This window comes from Mauremys mutica, chromosome 14 (assembly GCF_020497125.1).
Source record: "Mauremys mutica isolate MM-2020 ecotype Southern chromosome 14, ASM2049712v1, whole genome shotgun sequence".
Lineage (NCBI taxonomy): Eukaryota > Metazoa > Chordata > Testudines > Geoemydidae > Mauremys > Mauremys mutica.
The window spans coordinates 26,783,445-26,805,048 of record NC_059085.1 but is presented as its reverse complement, the minus strand read 5'-3'; the positions used below and the strand labels follow the sequence as shown (position 1 = coordinate 26,805,048).

Genomic DNA, 21,604 nt, shown 5'->3' with positions numbered 1-21,604 from the left:
TTCATCTTTTGACACCCAAATATTGAAAAGGGAGCTCCTGAAGGAGGTTGAGAAAAACTGGAATTTTCATGATTGATTTTCCAATTTATCAGATCCTAAAAGACATTATCTGTTATGGAAACAAAGGTTTCCAAAGTCAGAATTTACAATTATCCATCCTTGCTAGCATTGATCTTCCTCACAATTCAAGCAAGAAGTGAGTAAAGAGGGAAGTTATGAAAAAGATACTACAATGAAAAGGAGAAGGCATCTGTGTAAGATGTTTCTCTCAGCGCCTGGAACAAGAGTTGGTTCTCTTTTTGTTGGACTGAAAGGCAAAAACATTCACCTGAGATATGTCCCACATAGGTGTCATAAATTGGAAATGGTGACTTATGTATCTGCCACTCATTCTGAGACATGATGCAACTACAATCTATCAGTAGGAGCGTTCAACATTCCATTAGAATGAACATGTTGTTGCTAACTCAAGAATGAAATGTTATTGCTTCTGATCTTAGCTTTTTGTACCTGCTTGTTGTACTTCACCCCATCCTGTTTTTGTTACATTCCAGTTCAACTGTGGAATAGTTTTTTGGAAACAAGTTATCATCTTGGCAGCTGCTTTGCGTGTGACAGTTAATGCTTAAAATCCTTTTTTTAAAAATATTTTCTGTGATGGACTCCCATCTAGGTACATCTAGGCAATCAGGAAGCTTGATGAAATATGAATGTTCTTTGGGAATGCTAAATCCAGATTCTGGTGCTAGAAACTCCTGCTCTGAAGAAGAAAAAATTGCAGTAGTCTTTGAGGAAGTTCCTATGTGTCTGTGCCCTAAAAGAAAACTATCATCATAGGTGTAGCAATTGTCTCTTTTAGTGCTTTTAGAAATTTGTAGACGAAATGGGAGTCTATGGCATACTCCTGTATTTCTGCTATTTTTTAATGAGAGTTCTTGTTTCGCCCTTTCCCTCACTCCCTCCCCAGAAAAGTTCAAAAACAAACAAAGAAAACCTCAAACAAACCAAAACCTGCATTTAGAGGTTGACTTGATCTTGACATCTCTAACATGACCTTTTCTACAAGTACATTTCAACGAAGAAAGTTTTGACCAAATAGAGAATATCAAAGCAATGGTAAATTTGGTTACCCTTTTCTCAGTCACAAGAGCATGATCACAGGTAACCTGGAAAACAGATGTTGGGACTGCAAGGAAGCTCAATGTTAATATTTGTTACCTATCAGCAAATGAAGAAATACAAGACTGTTTGGAGAGAATAAGATGAATGTAACTTCAGATCTATGGACAACAGGTAATTATCTGGGTCACTTTTAGGCATATGTGACAGGGTGCTGGGCAAATGGTTGCTGATTCAGCCATCTGTCATGCTTGCTCCCATTTAGGGGAATAAATTAGAGCTGGCTGGAGAGAACCTGGCCCTAATTGGGAAAGCAGAGACAGCTGTTGCCTAATTAGCCTGGGGCTGTATAAAAGCCTCAAGGGAAGGAAGCAAAGGGAGGAGCAGAAAGAAAGGGAAAAGACAGGGAGTGGAAGCAAGGAGGTAGCTCTTCCTTCCTTCCCACCTCCAGACGGTGAAATATCAACTGTACATGGTCAAGCGGTGGTGGGAACATGCCTGTGAATAAACTGTACCAGTTACTACCCCAGGGTCTCAAAGTGACTTTGTGGACCTAGCAGAAGCATGAGACAGGGGAGCTCTGCCATGTTCGGCTATAGCATACTAATTGAAAAGTGACTAGCATAAGACTGCATTCAAGTCTCTGGTCATCTTTGCTTCCACAAATAATCCAGAGTAATTAGAAAAACATTCTTCTGAAGGCACAGGAGATGATATTCAAAAATTTTGCAACTTCTAAATGGCCTGGAAAATTGCAAAACATTTATTTGCAATGGAGGACAGAGACGACGAGCTTAAAAAAAATGGTGTGATTCTCTTGCATCTCAATTATATATTATGTGAAAATTACTTTCTGCGCCCATCTGTTTTGAGTTTTGGTGGCCAGAATATCAAGAAATATGTTAGACATCTCCTAATGGGGAAAGGCTACTGGATTAGAGTAACATTTTCTTTGGTGGGCACTAAATTCTGGTTCTCCACTCAGGGAGACTGTACTGCAGAAGCATAGTACTTTTCAGTCCAGAGATCTGAAAGAAATTAAGAATTTGAAGGTTGATAATCATAAGCCTAATATCTGAACCTGGACTGTTAAATTCTCATATCCTGGTTGCTATGAGGCAAGATCCTCTCAAACTATGAGGAGTTTCCAAGTTTCTTGACTACAGATCCCTCAACTGTCCCATAAAAGGCACTTGAGAAAAAAAGTCAATCTAGATGGAAGTCAGTTCCAGTTCATCTGGCCAGTGCATTACTGACAAAGGTTTACTGGGAAAAGCAAGTCACACTGCAGCAAGTATCAGATACTTAAATGATTTTTAGAAGACTTTTGATATCGAGATTTTAGTCATGACAGCATCACCCTGAAAGAGACTACATTGTTCTTGGAAGCCAGCAAATGCCAAATAAAAATCTCCTTATAAAGAACAGTCTCGGTCTTTCAGGACTCCAGAACCATTAAGCAGAAAGAGAATGTTTTTCGAACTGTTCACTGTGATTAAAAAGAAAGGAGACTATTTTCAGAATAGAAGTAGAATAGAAGAAAAGCAAGGATATTCATCCCATTGTACTGGTATAGTTGACAAGACACTTTACCAATTAATCTTTACTTGTCTTAATGAAGCCACATTGTATTTTCATATACTCGAAGATAATGCTTTGTAATCCTTTATTTTCAAAGGTGTGCTTTTGAGAATGCATAGGATTCTGACTGTCAAACTGCTTAATATCCAAATGACTGATTTTTTTCCCCCTCTTAAAATAAAGTGTGGAGACAACCGCTGAAGCCCAGGTGCAAGCCAGGAGACCAAAGGACAAGCTTTTGTATGAGCACTGGCAACTAGGCTCAGCCTAGACCACTATGAAAATTTTGTAATACATAAATGGCTAAGAAGACCGCTCTAAAAAAAGCAGGGGAAAAGACTGCAACTTTAAGACAATAAGAATAAGTACATTATAAAAAGTTGCCCAGCAGTGAAACAAAAAGGACAAAGGAAAGAAAAGTTCCTCCTGGCCCCAAATTGTGACTCTATCAAAGAGCTTCCCTAGCTTGAGTCAGCTTCACTGAAAATGAGGCAGCTTTTATCTGAGTTACTAACCCACACCAGACTGCCCAAATTCAGAGCCAGTTGCCTCCTGTAGAAAATCTGGCATAACCTAGCAATGAGTATTTAGAGTGGTGCATGATCCACACACAAAAAGTGACATATAGCCAAGAATTGGCAAGTGAAACTTTTAGTGGCATTCTTAAGCTGCTCTCTCATTTTAGTAACATAACTAAATTAAACATTTATCCATGAGTTCTTATATAGATTCAACAACTATGAAATACCACTTGCTGGAGATATATTCTTTAAAAAAAATGTTGCAGCAAAGATCCCAAAAATTTTTAAATGACCAACTCAAAAAAGAATGTACTTACCTAACACAACATGGGTGCCAGAACTAAATTTTTTTTTCCATTGCTCTACAGCATATTTGAAATGAAATTCAATTTCTTTGTGTACTTTCAAGCAGAATATGGAACGACTCTCCACTGCCTAATGATGAAACATAAGAGTTACGAGTTTTTCCAGAAGTATACTACACAAATGAAATCTGATTACCAATTATTACTCTAGCTGAAACAAAGTCTTCTTATTCTACTGGTACATTACATACCTCCTGGGCTCATGTGTGGGTACCTACAAAATCGTCTATTTAAAAATAATTCTGCTTTATAACTTTAACTTCTATCATTCTTTAATTTAACATTTTTAGGTAAACAGGCTTTTTATTTATTAAAATAAATGTGGCATTTTTCTTATTTAAAGTCAATCCTCTGATATAAAAATAATCAGAATTCTATTTAAACATTTTTGTGAAGAAATGGGTTGTCTTACCAACTAAAATGTCTGATTTTTTTTGAGTGCATGGGTAACCCAAAAATAGCTTCTACAGAAGATTTCAACTTTCCATGGAATTAGTCCATTCTGATTAAAGTTAGAAAAAAAATCTCTCAAATTATCAAAAGTATTCAAAAATTGCATCCTGTGCATGTACAGGATTTTCTGCTACTAATATTTTAACAATTTTCCAGATATATTAACACTCATGGGGTACATCACATAATGAAATAAATGCTACTGTTTTTATCTGCAATTTTTATAACACATTCAGATTTTTTCCTTTCAAACTCTACTGAGTCAAAAGGAGCACACTGCTACTTTTTGATACACAGATGTGTAGCATGTCAAGTAATTTTCTGTCTAGGCACTAATTAAACAAATGACTAATAGTCAGCTGCCAGAGGCCAAATGATTGAATCAGGAAAATGGATCTCTTTAATTAGCACATTTTTAATAATTGAAATAATTTTTAAAAGGTGTCCTCTTGAATTAGTATTCCACTTCAACCTGTACTACAAAATTCTGTTTCAACATTTTTGTTAACAATATTCCACTTAAAATATTTTTCAACTGATTTGGCACACATGGCTTAAAACACTTACTAGCAGTTGAACATGAAACTAAGGTGGCAAAAACAGGAGAATGATTAACTGAAAAGTCACCTATTTGAAATGCCCTATCTCAACTACATAAAGCATTAAAAGCTACTTTACACCTCCCAATTTCATGAAGACTGAGATTATGATTACGTGATTAAGATTCTTGAGCGGACTACTGTTGCCACACCGTTGTTTTGTCTCAAATGTAGACGTTATTTTCAAATGTAATAAGACCCGTGAAGCCACGCAACAACAGGTAGACTGCACTTTGACTAATACCTGAGAATTCTGAGTGACTATCAAGCTGAAACCTTAAACAAGGGTTTTAATGTTCTTGGGGAATGAGACAAACCAATGATACTTGGCTGGAAATAGGAAGATAAAAATGTTTTGCTGGAGCTCAGAAAGGAATGCTATATGTGATTAAGTGTTTTGTGCTTTTGCTATTTTTAGTCATCTTTTGAAATAGAAACTACATGCATACTGTAAATGAAATTACATACAAAAACTCACTTGGAAAAGAGTGTTGAGGTTTCAAAGTCAAACATTCAAAAGTGAAGATGTGGCAAAATTAAAGTTCCCTGTGTAAAGGAACCAGGTTTGTCGAGGCCACTTGTGGGCTATCAGGAAAACTTTGGACTTTTCCAGACTGATCTTGTGAAGCACCCACGCTAGGAGAGGGGTGGGAGGAAAGCATCTCATTTTATAAGAAGGGCATTGCCTAACGAGTGAAGGCCCAGCCCTGCTCTGGTGCAAAACTGCGGACATTCGGCATTCTGTGCAGTTGCAAAAAGGTCTACTGTTGGTAACCCCCAATGCTTGAATACATTGTGTAGCACACATGTCCAGTTCCCACTTGCGGTCCTGAGAAAAATTCCTGCTTAGTACATCTGCTGTGGTGTTTTGGCATCCACGTAGGTATGATGCTGAGAGGTGGATAGTGTGTGTGATGCACCAGTGCCAGAACTGTATAGCTTCTATGCATAGGGAGTGTGAGAGTGCTCCCCCCTTATCTGTTTACATAAAAGATGCATGCCAAGTCGTCTCTGAGGACTTATATGGTCTTGTCTTTAGTGATGGGTAAGAAGTGAGAGTACACATTGTGAACGGTTCATAGTTCTAAAATATTTATGTGCAGAAGGGATTCAACAGCCCTGGATAAAATGTGAGTTCAGATGTGCTCCCCAACCTAGGAGTGGTGTGTCTGTTGTGATGGTCATTGTTGGGGGATTCTGTACAAATGGCACCCCATGCAGACGTTGTCTGGTTGTGTCCACCAGAATTGGGAGTATTTTATCTTGTTTGGCATTGTGAGGTGTTTGTTTATATTGTGCCTGTGCAGGATAAAGGTTGTCCAGAGCGAGGATCGTAGATACCATATGTGTAGTCTTGCATGCTTCACGACGAACGTGATGGGAGCTATATGGTGCAACAGTTGCAGACAAGTTCTGGCAGTTACCTGCAGACTGTTTAGTGTTGTGGAGATCAGATTGGTTACAGTTAGGAATTGCTGTTGTGGTAGAAAGGGCGTCGCCTCAGGAGAATTGAGGTAGGCTCCAATTAATTCTAGTTCTTGCACTGGCAGTAGTGTTGTGATGAACTGTTTAACTCCTTTTTAACCAATCTGGCAATCTCCAAATGGTTGGGAGATGATCAGTGGTTCCAACACTGAAAGATGTGGGGGATCTCGGACCCTCGACCAAAGTCTCAAATTTGCTGTCTAGATGTTGGTTGTTGAGATGTAGCAGACGGCGGTGGGAGGTGTCGCCTCCTTGTAGGTCTCTGTTTTCAGCCTGTTGTTCATATTGTCTGTGGGGCTGTGTATAAGAAGTGAACCGGAATCTCTGTGGGTTATAGTATTTACCCTGTCTTTTCTTGGTCCCAGGTATGTAGATGCCTAGGGTTCTCAGTGTCGCCCTCGATTCCTTGAGCATGTGAAAGGACTTGTCTGTTTTGGCTGCAGAGAGTTTTGGTTCTTCGAATGGCAGATCTTCAAGCATCAATTGCACCTCTCTGGGAAATCCAGAAAGGTATAACGAATAAGCCCTTTGCATCACTTCCGCAGTGGTTATGGACCTGGCTGCTGTGTCTGCAGAATCCAGGGTGGTCCATAATGCAGTCCTGGTGATGAGATGTCTTTCTGAAACAATGGACTTGAATTGTTCTTTTTTCTCTTCAGGAATAAATTCAATAAATTCTGAGAGTTTGGAGTAGTTACTGTGGTCATACTTGGGGAGTAATGCTTCGTAATCCTGAGGTGTAGAGTGGCAGAAGAGTATGCCTTATGGCCAAAAAGATAGATCTCTTCCAATCCCTGTCATATGTGTATTTTTGGAGTGTTGTTGTCTGCCCCGTTCACTGACCGCATCCACCACCAAAGAATTTGGCATTGGGTGCAAGAAGAGGAACTCAGTTTCCTTCGCAGGCACATATTTCTTTAATCAGACCTCTTCCAAGTAGGTGGGATTGTTGCTGGAGTCTGCCAGATTGACTTAACTGGATCCATAATCACATCATTCACGGGAAGAGCGATTTTGGACAAGGTCGACGTCTGTAAAATGTCTAGGCGTTTATGCTATGCTTCCTGGACTTCTTCCGGTGAAACGACCAGTGAGCTCACAACTCTCTTATAAAGGTCCTGAAATTATTTGAAATCATCTCCCGTACTGGAGGTGGTGGCATGATGGGGTCGTCGGGGGAAGATGAGGAGAAGGGGGTTGCTGGGGTCGTCTCCTGGTCAGAGAATTCTTCCTCCTCTTCAACCCCCTGTTCTATAGGTTCAGATGTTTCTGGTACCGAAGATGAAGGTGAATGATGTATGCTCACTTTGGGTGGGCTGGCAAGTTTGTGTTGTGGGGGGCATACCACCCATGGGCTCCAATATGGCCACTCTGTCGGAAAGGACATCAGTGGCATCCATGGACACCCATACCAGTGATGACCCTTAAGTTCAGCAGAGTCTCTCTTGTGTGGAGGATCTGGTCTGATGAGCGCATGAACGGGGGAAGAATGTTGTGGAGAGTATATTCCCCCTTCATCCTCATCCTCTTCATCACTTGAGAATGGGAGAAACGGATCGAGGCAGAGTGATGAGGTGGCTTAGTACCAAGCATGCTGGAGTAATGTCAATACTGAGAATAGGAGACTACAGCATCGAGATGATAAATGAGGTCTTTTTGACACAGGAATTGCTGCAATGTTGGTGGCATCAGTACCGTTGAAGTCATAGCGGTCAGTACCAACTATTGCAGCATGATTGTCAGTGTGGTGAGTGCACCAAGTGAGTGATGCCAGCACTAGGTGATGCCATCATCTGCGGAAGTACTGATGGCATGGGATTTCAGTTTCCCCTTACTGCCTGTATCAGAGCTAGCCCCCTTGGGGTCTTTTGCTCTCCTGGTACCTGAAGGTCCCACAACTTCGGACACAAAAAAAGTCAGTAGCAATGGGGTTTACCCATTTGAGGAATGCTGTTTCTTGGCTGATTCCCGGGATGGAGACGTGGTGATTCACCTTTTTTTTTTCCCCACCTTCTTAGCGGGGTGGTCCTGAATCTGATTCGTGGAGGCAGGGCCCCTGTCAGAGGTTGCCATGGGTGACCTCTGTCCTGAAGGTGTCCTTGCTTTGGGATTAGAGGCTGGACAGAGAGACTTCTCCTTGAGAAGGATTTTGAATAGTAGGTCTCTTGCTTTCCTGGTGCGGGATTTTAGGTTGTGACAGTGCAAGCACTTTTGAGGAATGTGTGTCTTGCCGAGGCAGCAAACACAGTTAGTGTCCGTCTGAGACAGGTATTGAAAGTCTGCAGGTGAGGCAGCATTTAAAGCCCAGGGAACCAGGCATTCCCCTCAGAGGAGTGTTTCCCCTTCAGGAGGGAAAACTAAAATTTCTACTCTAACTAATACCAACTGGAAAGCTATCTTCTAATCTAAGGGGAAAGATTTTTTTTTCCCCTCAAAAAGTAAGTTAACGTGGAAGAATACTAACCATAACAACTAAGAAACTAAGGCTAACTAGAGAAAACCTAGCTAACAGTAAAGGACACAGAGAAGCTAGCCAGCACCACAGATTCAAGCCAAAGGCAGTAGAGAAGGAACTGAGTTTGGGATGGGCGCACAGCACCAGGTAACCACTTGAAGTCACGTGAAAGGGGGACCACACATGTGAGACTCAACTGGAGACGGCTACCACAAATCTCCAATTACGAGCACAGGGGTGCACAAACACCTGAAGTGGAGCACCCACAGTGACATCACTAGAAGAACTCACTAGTACCAAGTACAGCAGAACAATTACCTCCCATGTCATACATACAACACTCCCATTAATACATTCCAGAATTATATTAGCCTTTTTCATAACTGCATCACATTGCTGACTCGTATTCAATTTGTGATCCATTATAAACCCCCAATTCTTTTCAGCAGAACTACTGTCTAGCCACTTATTCCCCATCTTGTAGTTGTGATTTTGATCTTAAGTGCAGTACTTTGCACGTGTCTTCACTGAATGTCATCTTGTTAATTTCAGACCAATTCTCTAATTTATCAAGATGATTTTGAATTCTAACCCTGTCCTCCAAAGTGCCAACTGTTCCCAGCTTAGTGTCATCCACGAATTTTATGAGCATATTCTCCATTCCATTATTCAAGTCACTAATGAAGATACTGAATAGTACCTGAGCCAGGACACATCTCTATGGGACCCCAGCAGTAGGTCCCCCTAATTCGACAGCAACCCATTGATAACTACTCTGAGTGTGGTCTTTCAACCAGTTTTGCACCCACTTTATAGTAATTTCATCTAGACCACATTTCCCTAGCTTGCTTATGAAAATGTCATGTGGGACTGTGTCAAAAGCCTTACTAAAATGAAGATATATCCCATCTACTGCTTCCCCCTATCTACTAACCCTGTCAAAGGAGGAAATCAGGTTGGTTTGGCATGATTTGTTCTTGATAAATTCATGTTAGCTATTCCTTATAACCCTATTATACTCTAGGTGCTAACAAAATATTTGCTTAAGAATTTGTACCAGTATCTTTCCAGGTATCAAAGTTAGGCTGTCTGGTTGATAATTCTCAGGGTCCTCTTTGTTCAGCTTTTTAAAGACAGGCACTATGTTTGCCCTTCTCCAGTCCTCTGGGACCTCTACCGTCTTCCATTAGTTCTCAAAGATAATCTCAGAACTGTTGGCAATTGTTTCAGCTAGTTCCTTAAGGATGCATTTCATCAGGCCCTGTTGACTAGAATATCTTTTACTTATTTAAATATTTCCTTCCCTCTTGTCATTAACATCAATTGTATTCATGTATCTGGTTGTGGCACGTAAACAAACCGGCCTGGCCTGCCAGGGTGCTTACCCTGGCGGGCCGTGGGCCAAAGGTTGCTGATCCCTGGTGAAAAATGAAAATAAGCATGTATAAATTGCAGTTTTCAGAGATTTTAACTTAGCCAAATTTTTGTGTGGATGCTCAGTGAAATGGCTGCAAGAACTGAACATGGGCAAAACAGAACCAAACACTTTCTCCGAATTTATTCTTGGAAACAACTTTTGCTAAAACTTACCACCATAAAAAAAAAGTGTCAATCTCGGTAAGATCGGCCATGGAAAATTTCATCCTGAATGGCTTATAACTTTGCCAAACTTTTGCAACTGAAAACATGATATTATGTGACAGTGTTAGGAAACCTCAACTATACTACATAGATGGCTAAAAAAGGTCTTTGGAAAGTTTGAGCAAAGGAACTGAGAAGAGAATATCATTTCTCGCCCAAAGTGAAAAACCCATTTCAGAAGTCCAAACTCTTCCTCTCTGCTCAGAAGCCAAGACAATATTACTATAGCTTATTGTACCTTGCTACTTAAAACACATTCCACATCAGTACATACATGATAGGTTAATAGTTAAATATTTGTAATACTTACTTTATAGACCATTTCTGTTTCATCCACAGAATTAGTGAAAATCAGGGTCTTTTGAGCTTTACTGGGAGTAAAATCCAGTATCTGAAGTAATACAGAGGTTCTCTCACAGTTCAAGCAAAGTTGCACCACCTAATAAAAGTGACAAAAAGTCAATTAGAACAAAGAAACCTCATACCATACAACCATTTTGCTATATATCTGGAGGGATAGCTCAGTGGTTTGAGCATTAGCCTGCTAAACCCAGGGTTGTGAGTTCAATCCTTGAGGGGGCCACTTAGGGATCGGGGGCAAAAATTGGTCCTGCTAGTGAAGGCAGGGGGCTGGACTCGATGACCTTCAAGGTCCCTTCCAGTTCTAGGAGATTGGCATATCTTTAATTATTAATAATAAAAATATATGAAAATGTAGGAAAACAGCCAAAATATTTAGTAAATTTAAATTGGTATTCTCTTGTTTAACTGTGCGGTTAAAACTGCGATTAATTTTTGTAATCGCTAATCGTGTGAGTTAACCGCAATCAACTGACAGCCCTAGTAAATATCTTGAGATACTGTTTGATTTAATGTCACTGTTGGTTATTTGTGTTGGGGGAAGCTGATATGTATTTTTAAAAATATATGTTAAGGGTGTCTAGTGCTCTGGATAGGCATTTCCTCCGCCATGTGTCATATCTAAATAAATAAAACAGAACACTGAACAAAAGTTAGAAAATATTACAGTGAATATTACATACAACTGAAAGTGCAGGGGGAATTTAGGCTAGAACACGGGTGGCCAACCTGTGACTCCGGAGCTACATGCTTCAGAAGTTAATATGCGGCTCCATGTATAGGCACCGACTACGGGGCTGGAGCTACAGGTGCCAACTTTCCAATGTGCCGGGGGGAGGGGGTGCTCACTGCTCAACCTCTGGCTATGCCACAGGCCCTGCTCCCACTTCACCCCTTCCCGCCCCCTCCCCTGAGCCAGCAGTGTCCTTGCTTCTCTCTTCTCCCCCCGGCCCCCTCCCGAACCTCCTGCACGCCACAGCTGATCAGGAGGTGCGGGTAGGGGAGGGGGCGGTGCTGGTGCTGATTGGCATGGCTGCCGGTGGGTAGGAGGCACTGGGAGCAGGGTGGGGGAGCTGATGGGGGGCTACTGACATAACTGTGGCTCTCTGGCAATATACATTGGTAAATTCTGGTTCCTTCTCAGGCTCAGGTTGGCCACCCCGGGCTATCAGAATAAAGTTACCCTAACTGAAACTTGTAAGTCATAAATCATAATGAAAGACCTTATCTGTAGCGCGTAGCCCCTACAAAGCACAGCTGTAGAAATTTTCAGCAATCCATCTACAGACTTTGTACTATTAAAATCTCAAATTAAACATACACATTTTTGCATATATTCTGAAGTTTTCTTTTGTTAGCATTTCTAAAATAAGCTTCCCTTGTTATCTTTTCTAAATCCTACTATGGTAAAACTATAGAATGTTATCTTATTTTTAATCAAACAAAAACAGATACATGTGCGCACATAACCTGCCAGTGTAATGCAAACTGCCACTAAATATAAATTAAAGAATCTCACTTCAACTTGGAAGAATAGCATAATCTCTGGGTTTTTACCTGTTGCACATTTCCATATATGGAAGCTTCTTCCATAGCTGTTATCACAATGTAAGGATCATTCATGAACTCTTTTGTTAAATGTTCTATATGTTTACTCCAATGACTTCCAACAGCAACAATTTGATGTGGTGCCGATTCCCGCTCTTCAATAGTAATTGTTTTCTTGTAATACTCTAATATAGTAAATATCTATAAAACAGGAGTAAATTTCTTTTTGGCAAATTTTCTTTTGTTCCATTCTATGATCAGAAAAAGTCAGTGGAAGCAGCACTGATCCAGCAAGAAAGCAAAAGAATTGCTATTCATATATAAGCACCCATACACCTCTTCCCTGTTAGCCCTTCTTGCTTTGGAAGTATCTATTTTTTATAGTACAAATATTGGGTCAAGCAGCATCTTGAAACAGAGAGGAAAGTGGATATTTAGTATGTGAGAAGAGAGCAAAAAGACAAAATATTACCAGTGAATAATTCTGCCTGGTAATAAGTCCCTCTTCTCTCAGCCTATAAACAGGAATAGGGCTTGTTTACACAATGCTTTAGTCCACACCAGAGGGACGTAAATTCTAGTGCGCAACTAGCATGTTGTGCATTAACTGTCCCATGTGGACCCTGCTGGCATACAAAAAAAGTTTCCTAGTATGTGTTGAGACTACATTAGCACTCACTAGGGGGGACTTTTAGTGTACACCAGCAGAGTCCACATGGAACAGTTAGTGTGCAATAGGCTAGTGAGCACTTGAATTTACACTCCTCTGGTGCAGACTAATACACTGTGTACACAAGCCCATAATCAATACAGGTAACAGATGTAGCAAACAGTAAGCTAGGTGGAAGGCTTAACTTTAGTGAGCCACTTGGAGAATCTTGTTAGAAAAAGGCATCCTTTGATATTACAGGACAAGCTATTACTAACACACAAAAATCTGTGGGGAGAGATGAATCTACTCTTTGCAAGTCTCTAGTGCACATGTATTAGCGCCTGTCACATGCATAAAGCTAAGACACCTTTATAGTTGAATAACACCTTACGAACTTTTGGCTGCAGACAACCAGCCTGCTCACATACCTATAGAATATAGTTTAAGTGAAAGGGCAATTAAAGTTTTGGGGGCTGTTTTATCTTTGCTGCATCCATCCAAAAATACAACTGCACTGTCCAAAAACTCTCATATGAATCAGGACAAAAGCAAGTGCTTATTTAATATCCACTAAATGAAAAAAAAAAGTCTAAGAGAAAACGTACTCCGTTCAGGGCACAATATAGGAAGAACAAGGATTGACTAAAATATAAACAAGCATGCATGCTTAAAAATGTCAAATTTACAGGGGGGGTGATACTAGTGTTTAAGAACAGGTTGTTACTGAAAATTTAAAAAAAACGGTTACCCACCTTTTAGTAACTGTTGTTCTTCGAGATGTGTTGTTCATGTCCATTCAAAGTAGGTGTGTGCGCGCCACGTGCACGCCAGCTGGAAGATTTTCCCCTAGCAGCGTCCGTAGGGTTGGCCCTGGCACCCCCTGGAGTGGCGCCACTACAGCGCCCTATAAATGGGCCTGCCGACCCTCCAACCCCTCAGTTCCTTCTTGCCGGCACTCCGACAGAGGGGCAGGAAGGTGGGTATTGGAATGGACATGAACAACCCATCTCGAAGAACAGTTACTAAAAGGTGGGTAACCGTTTTTTCTTCTTCGAGTGGTTGTTCATGTCCATTCAAAGTAGGTGACTCACAAGCCTAACTTTAGGTGGTGGGGTCGGAGGTCACTGCTGACTGGAGTACTGCACGACCGAAGGCTGCATCATCCCTAGCCTGGTGCGTGATGGCGTAGTGTGACGAGAACGTGTGGATGGAGGACCACGTGGCCGCTCTACAAATCTCCTGAGTCGGGATCTGAGCCAGGAACACCACAGAGGAGGCCTGCGCCCTAGTGGAGTGGGCCGTGACCGGAGGGACAGGGGTCTTAGCTATACGATAGCATTCCCGGATACAGGTCGCGATCCACGAAGAGATGCGCTGAGAGGAGACCGGGAGCCCCTTCATCCTATCCGCCACTGCGATGAAGAGCTGAGTCAAGCGTCTAAACAGCTTGGTATGCTCGATGTAAAAAGCCAAGGCCCTGCAGACATCCAGGGAATGTAACCTCCGCTTCTCACTGGAAGAGTGTGGTTTCGGATAAAACACCGGGAGAAAAATATCCTGACCCATGTGGAACTGTGAAACGACCTTGGGTAGGAAAGCCGGGTGAGGTCTAAGTTGGACCTTGTCCTTATAGAAGACAGTGTATGGGAGCTCAGATGTTAACGCCGTGAGCTCCGACACCCTCCTGGCCGAGGTGATCGCCACCAGGAAGGCGGTCTTGTACGACAAGTACAACAGGGAGCACGAAGCCAGAGGCTCAAAGGGAGGCCCCGAGAGGGAGGAGAGAACACCAGATTCAGGTCCCAAGCAGGGGTCGGCTGACAAACATGCAGAAATAGCCTGTCCATACCTTTGAAGAAACGCCCGACCAGCAGGTTCGCAAACACCGAAGTACCCCCCTCTCCCGGATGGAAAGCCGAGATGGCCACCAAGTGAACACGAATGGAGGAAAGGGAGAGGCCCAGTTGTCTTAGGTGGAGCAAATAGTCTAGGACAATGGGGATTGGGACCCCCAGCGGATTGGGACCTCGCTGACCCGACCATATGGAGAAGCACTTCCATTTGGCCAGGTAGGTGGCCCTAGTTGACGGTTTCCTACTACCGAGCAGCACTTGTCTGACCTGCTGGGAGCACTGCATCTCCACCGGGTTCAGCCATGGAGCATCCATGCTGTGAGGTGAAGTGACTCGAGGTTCGAGTGGCGGAGGGAGCCCCGGTCCTGCGTGATCAGGTCCGGAAGCAGGGGCAGCGTCTGGGGCGCCTGAACGGACACGTGCAGGAGTGACGTGTACCAATGCTGGCGCGGCCACGCCAGAGCTATCAGGATTACCCATGCGTGATCCCTGCGAATCTTCAAAATCACCCTGTGTACCAGGGGGATCGGAGGAAAGGCGTAGAGCAGACCGACCCCCCAAGACTGTAGGAAGGTGTCCAACAGAGACCCCTGACTGTGGCCCAGGAGGGAGCAGAACCGTCGGCACTTCCTGTTTTCCCTCGAGGCGAACAGGTCTAACTGGGGAAAGCCCCAGAGCTGGAAAATTGAGCGCACCACATCCCATCGGAGGGACCACTTGTGACCCCGGAACTAGCAGCTGAGGGCGTCCGCCAAAGCATTCTGCTCCCCCGGAAGATAGAATGCCGTCAGGTGGGTAGCATTGTGTACGCAGAAATCCCACAGCGCGAGGGCTTCCCTGCACAGGGGAGAGGAGCATGCATCCCCGTTTGTTGATATAAAAGACTGCCGCCATGTTGTCCGAGAGGACCGAAACACATCTGCCAGCCAGGTGGGACCGGAAGGTCAAACAAGCCAGGTGAACCGCTCTCAGCTCCCTGACATTGATATGCAACTTGAGGTCCTCCGGCGACCACAAGCCCTGCGTAATGAGGCATCCCAGGTGCGCTCCCCAACCCCAATCCGAGGCATCCGTCACCAGGGAGAGGGAGGGCTGAGGGGCAGCGAAGGGGACACCCATGCACACTTTCTGCGGGTCGAGCCACCACTGCAGCGAGCTTAGCACCAAGCGGGGAATGGACACCGAGTCCAAGGGGTCCCTGGCCGGGCGATAAACTGTCGCTAACCAGGACTGTAGTGGGCGAAGCCGGAGTCTGGCATGGTCTACCACATAGGTGCACGCTGCCATGTGACCCAACAGCCGGAGGCAAACTCGCGCCGTGGTAATTGGGGTGCGGTGCAGTCCGAGGATGAGCTCGGAAATCACACCGAACCTGGATTCTGGCAGGTACGTTCTGGCGTGGGTGGAGTCCAGAACTGCTCCTATGAACTCTATTCATTGCGTCGGAAACAGGGTGGACTTGGCTTCGTTCAAGAAGAGGCCGAGATCGAGAAAGGTCCGCCTGATGAAAAACACCTGGGTCTCCACCTGCTCCTTGGAGCGGCCCTTTATGAGCCAGTCGTCCAGGTAGGGGAATACCTGGATGCCCTGCCTGCGCAGGAAGGCCGCCACGACTACCATGCACTTTGTGAAGACCCTTGGAGCAGCTGACAGGCCGAACGGGGGCACCGTGAACTGCAGATGGGCGTCAGCCATGACAAACCTGAGGTACCGACGGTGTCGGGGAATTATGGCCATGTGGAAGTAAGTGTCCTTTAAGTCGAGGCGGCATACCAATCTCCTGGATCCAGGGAGGGAATAATCGAGGACAGAGCGACCATGCGGAACTTGAGCTTTCGCACAAACTTGTTCAGCCACCGCAAGTCTAGGATGGGTCTCAGGCCCCCTTTTGCCTTCGGTATTAGGAAATACCGGGAGTAGAAGCCTTTGCCCCTGAGCTCCCGAGGGACTACCTCCACCGCCCCTGCTTCCGTGAGGGACTTCACTTCTTGAGTTAGAAGTTGCTCGTGAGATGGGTCCCTGAAGAGGGACGGGGAGGGGGACTGGTGGGGCGGGAGGGAAGAGAACTGGATAGAATATCCCCTCTCTATCGTGCGGAGCACCCAGCTGTCCGACGTGATTCGGGACCAGGCACGGTAGAAGGGGGACAGACGTGACCCAAAGGTAGGGGTAGAAGGATCCAGAGTCTCGATAGGTAGGTCACCCTCGACCATACCATCAAATAGGGGGTCTAGGCCTTGATGGTGGTCTCAATTGACCGGACGCCTTGCCGGAGGGGTGGCGTTGGTGGCGCCTCCTGCCATATCTGCCCTGTGTGCGCCCCAGCTCCTGGCGAGTCTGTGGCTGGTATGAGCGTGGGGCCGTCTGCGGCCTAAACTGTCTGCGCTGGGTCACAGGGGTATGCAAGCCCAGCGAGCGAAGTGTGGCCCTTGAGTCCTTTAGGCTATGCAGACGTTTGTCTGTCTTTTCTGAAAATAACATCTGTCCCTCGAAGGGGAGGTCTTGAATTGTCTGCTGGACCTCATAGGGCAGGCCCAAGACCTGGAGCCAGGCTCCCCGCCGCATGACCACGCCCGTGGCCAGGGTGCGCGAGGCTGAGTCCGCCGCATCTAAGGCAGCCTGGAGAGAGGCTCGGGAGATCAGCTTTCCCTCCTCCACTAGGGCCAAAAACTCTGACCTCGAGTCCTGGGGAAGGAGCTCCGTAAACTTTGACATGGCTGAACACGTGTTATGACCATATCAGCTTACAATTGCCTGTTGGTTGGCAATGCGGAGTTGTAGGCCCGCGGTGGAGTACACCTTTCTACCAAAGAGCTCGAGTCTTTTAGCGTCCCTGCTTTTTGGTGTTGACCCCTGAAACCCTTGACGCTACTGCTGGTTGGCCACATCCACTACCAGGGAGTCCGGGGGGGTGGATGTACAGGTGTTCGTGCCCTTTAGAGGGGACAAAATAGCGCCGCTCCATTCTCTTGGCAGTAGGGGCCAGTGAGGCTGGCATTTGCCATAAGGTGTGGGATGTATCTGCTATAGTCTTTATCAGCGGAAGAGCCACCCTGGATGGCCCTGAGGGAGCCAGGATGTCTACTACAGGGTCCACGTCCACCTCGATTTCCTCAGCTTGGATTGCGAGGCTCTGAGCTGCTCGCCGGAGCAATTGGAGGATTCGAGTGTCCTCTAGGGCCGGTGCCACAGCCATGCCCGAGACCGCTTCGTCCGGGGAGGAAGACGAGGAAATTACATGGATCGGTCCTTCCTCCAGTGTATGCAGCCCTTCGGGGTCCTGCAGCACACGGTACTGTGGTTGCGGTGCCGATTCCGATTCTAAATGCAGCACCGCGACCGGTACCGGGGTCGCCAGTGAGCAGCTTGGCGTATCGGGTGGTGCCTGCGGAGCCCGAACTGAAGCCACTGCCAGTGCCACTGCCCGGGTAGGGGGTGCTGAACTTGGAAATGGCACACCCCTGCCCGGCGACGGTGCCGGTGGAGGAGGCAGCTGCGCTGGGGCCACCGACGCCAAGGAGACTGAGGCCGACCTTGACTGAGGACCAAACGCCTGGCCTACCGACTGGTGGTAGGGCCCAGGGAGTCCAAAACGGCCACTGCGAGGGCAGCTGCCATTGTTGCTGCCACTGTGGGTAACGCTGGTGGCTCGCCCCCGAAACCGATCTCCTGCTCCGTGACTGGCTGGAGCAGTAGGAGTCTGCCTCTGAGTCTGAGGTCTCTGAGTACGAGGACCTGGGGGAAGCAGCACTTGGTGCCGTTGGAGAGTGGTGCGGAGGCGGCGGGGAGCCTCTTATCTGGTCCGGTGCCGCCTTAGCGGCGCGGTGCGGGGAGGGAGGCGACACCATGGCCGGCTTGCCCCTTGATTGTACTGGGGGACAGACCACAGTAGGCAACTCCCTACGGTGCGGGGAGGCCGACGCCGGGAGTCCCATCAAATCTGAGGCCGCCTCGAATGCCTCCGGCGTCGAAGGGAGGCGCAAGTCTCCACTGAGGTCCAGGAATCTAGGCCAGTCCGGACTCGACCGCCCTCTCTGCGGTGCGGGAGTCGATGGAGCCGCCAAGGGCTGTAGCCCAGCCTGTACGCTTGCACCTGCGGACGGCGTCGGCCTCGAATCCTGGTGGGGTGACCGTTCCCTCACCGTCTCTCTCTTCTTGGCGGGCACCGGCGACGGTGAGCGGTGCCACACTGAGGCCGACTTCCTATGACCCGACTCCGTCTGGTGCCAGGTTTTGGACGACTTGGGCTGGGCCCTAAGTTCTGATGCCAGTGCTGGGGCGCTCCGCACCGAGGAAGACGTGCTGGGCACCGCCTTGGCTGGTTCCGGGTCCGAGGGTGGCCACAGGCCAGCCTCCATCAGGAGGACTCTAAGTCTTTGAGCTCTGTCCTTGAGAGTTCTCGGGCGGAAGCCTCTACAGATAGAGCACCGGTCTTTTTGGTGGCTCTCTCCGAGGCACCTCAAACAAGCAGAGTGCGGGTCACTCTTGGGCATGAATTTCTCGCAGTCCTTGCAGAGTTTAAACCTGGGGGACCCGGGCATGCCCCAGCGGGCGACGAAAACTTGGGGGGGACCCCCCAACTACAAAGAACTATATACAACGATCTAAGTAAACTAACTATAATGTAACTGTATGCACAGACTAAACATAAGGATAGGACACTGCAAACTTGCTATGCGCAAGAGAAGTTCCAGCTAGCTGTCACCAGCGGTAAGAAGGAACTGAGGGGGTGGAGGGTCAGCGGGCCCCTTAATAGGGCGCCGTAGTGGCGCCACTCCAGGGGGCGCCAGGGCCAACCCTACAGATGCTGCTAAGGGAAAATCTTTCGGCTGGCGTGCACGCGGCGTGTGCACACCTACTTTAAATGGACATGAACAACCACTCGAAGAAGACTGACAATTCTACATGAAAAATTTACCTACTTTTGTTACCAGTACAAATTAGCATAACTGAAAGATTAAAGAAAAATATTTCTCTCCAATTTATTTGTACATCTGACAGTTCTTTATAGATAGCCAGCTTCAACATTTCCCCTCAAGTTTGTGTGTCTTTCACAATGAAAAAAGGCAGAGAAAAACCATCTTAAAAATGCAAGTGTCATGAAAGTTGACAAGGAGTTCAGAGACGTGAAATTATTCCAAATTCATTTGATGAAACTGATTAGACTTCAAGTTGGTGTTCCTTTAAAATTTAAGAAATACATCTCCCAAGGACTCAAAAGAATGGCTTATACAAACTTAAGACAAATCCCATTGAAGAAGCAACTGTCAATAAAAGGTCTGCTTCAAAAAGGACAAAAATGATAGCTTCAAAAATGGGAAAGAACCAGTGTGGCTCTGCTAAACAGCCTATCCTTGAGACACCTTCTAAAACCCTGTTAATAAAAAAAGCTATTGCTTATTGAAGACAAATCTTCATGTTATCTCCCCAGGACCGCCAGATACCACTGTTGCTAAACACTAAGTATCTACACCATGGTAGGAATCTGGCTCTCTGATGGTCTCTAGAAGAAGTTATAAAGAGCTGTCCGGGGCAGCATCTCATAGGGTCCTCCTTAGATGAAGAACAAAAAAAATGACCATAAGAGGGTTCCTTCAGAGAAAGCTACTGACAAGAGAATGACCCTGAGAGAAGGAGCTACTGGTGTCTGGGGAATGGAGAGGCCAGGACAGAGTGGCAAGTGACACTCCAGAAGGATATGAAAAACCCAAAGACATGGGTCAGCAAACATAGAAGTTCTAGTAGGGAGATAGTTAATAGTGGACAAGTACAAGTAATTAGCAAGGTGGAGGGAGCCACCCGGAGGCTAGACAAGAGAATGCAAATGCAATATCACAGTAGTGAAGTAAGGTGAGCTTGTGGCATGCTGCTACCACAGAAAACAACCTGCACAGGAGACAAAACAGGCCAGTGCTGAACCAACCTGGAATTTGAGACAGGGAAAAAAGCATGTCTATATAATTGAGTGCTTTTTTAGAGAGAAGAGACAGCTTAGGACCTTTCACTTTCACTTGACTAACTTTGGCATTTAAACTGGTGCAGAGACATTCCAATACAATTCACTATATGAAACACATATGAAGCTACGGTGTAAAAAACAGGTGAAATACCCTGTGTTACCACTCCCAATTTCCATCAAGACCATGATGCCTTGAGTGGAAAAAAATGCTTCTGAGTAGCCAAGATTTGTCAACATTTTATTAGAATAATAAAGATACTCAGGGAAAAAAGTCTATCCTCCACTCTGGCAGTACAGAATAATAATGTAACCCTGGTGACATCTCAGAATCAGGAAAATACAAGGGCAGCATACCTTCTTCCCAACCACATATTGAGGCAATATCTTTTTTGAGATGAGGTATCCAATACTGCACACAATATTCTGAGGCCATACCTGGCATTATAACTTTTAATATTCTCCATCCACTTCCCATGGATCCTAACACTTTCTTTGCTTTCTTCAACTACATCAATTGACTGAGCTGTCCACAATGATGCCCAAGTCAGTCCACTGCCAGCAGTGGCAGTTTGAATAGAAAATGAAGGGAAGTTCATGTCCAAGAAGTTCATGTCCAACTTCGGAAGACCAGAAAGTTAAGTGCTAGAAAGTTCTAACATGTCACACATTCAGATCCCAAACAAAAGTGGGAATTTCGTGATGGTATTTTTAAATGACAAACTTATGAAGTTTACAAATATATAGAACAATTTTAATAGTAGGCAAAGGCAATCCCAATTGTCGTTGATACATGGAACCCACTAAGGATACCTTGCTTGCACATCTATAATTAGGTACCAAAAAAGTCTATGTGCAGAAAACTCAAGAATTGGCTAAGATGCACTTCAAGCTATTTTCTTTCTTGAACCTCTCTACCATCTTTCTGTCACAGAGACCTTTTAAAGATACACTGCCTTCCACTTACATTGAAAACTTCTGACTAAAGAAGCCTCAGTCACCGCAGGACCTAAGCT

At 45.3% G+C, this 21,604-nt stretch overlaps 1 protein-coding gene across 6 annotated transcripts in view; it reads right to left on the bottom strand.

The window, feature by feature from the left end:
- TDRD12 (tudor domain containing 12) overlaps window positions 1–21,604 on the bottom strand; it is a 246,959-nt gene that overhangs the window by 170,068 nt on the left and 55,287 nt on the right. For all 6 annotated transcript variants that reach the window (XM_044987027.1, XM_044987024.1, XM_044987022.1 and 3 more), the window contains 3 exons: window positions 12,137–12,328; window positions 10,530–10,658; window positions 3,539–3,656 (listed from right to left, as the gene is read on the bottom strand). In XM_044987027.1, coding sequence (XP_044842962.1) covers window positions 3,539–3,656; window positions 10,530–10,658; window positions 12,137–12,328 — 439 coding nt within the window. The remainder of the gene's footprint in view (window positions 1–3,538; window positions 3,657–10,529; window positions 10,659–12,136; window positions 12,329–21,604) is intronic.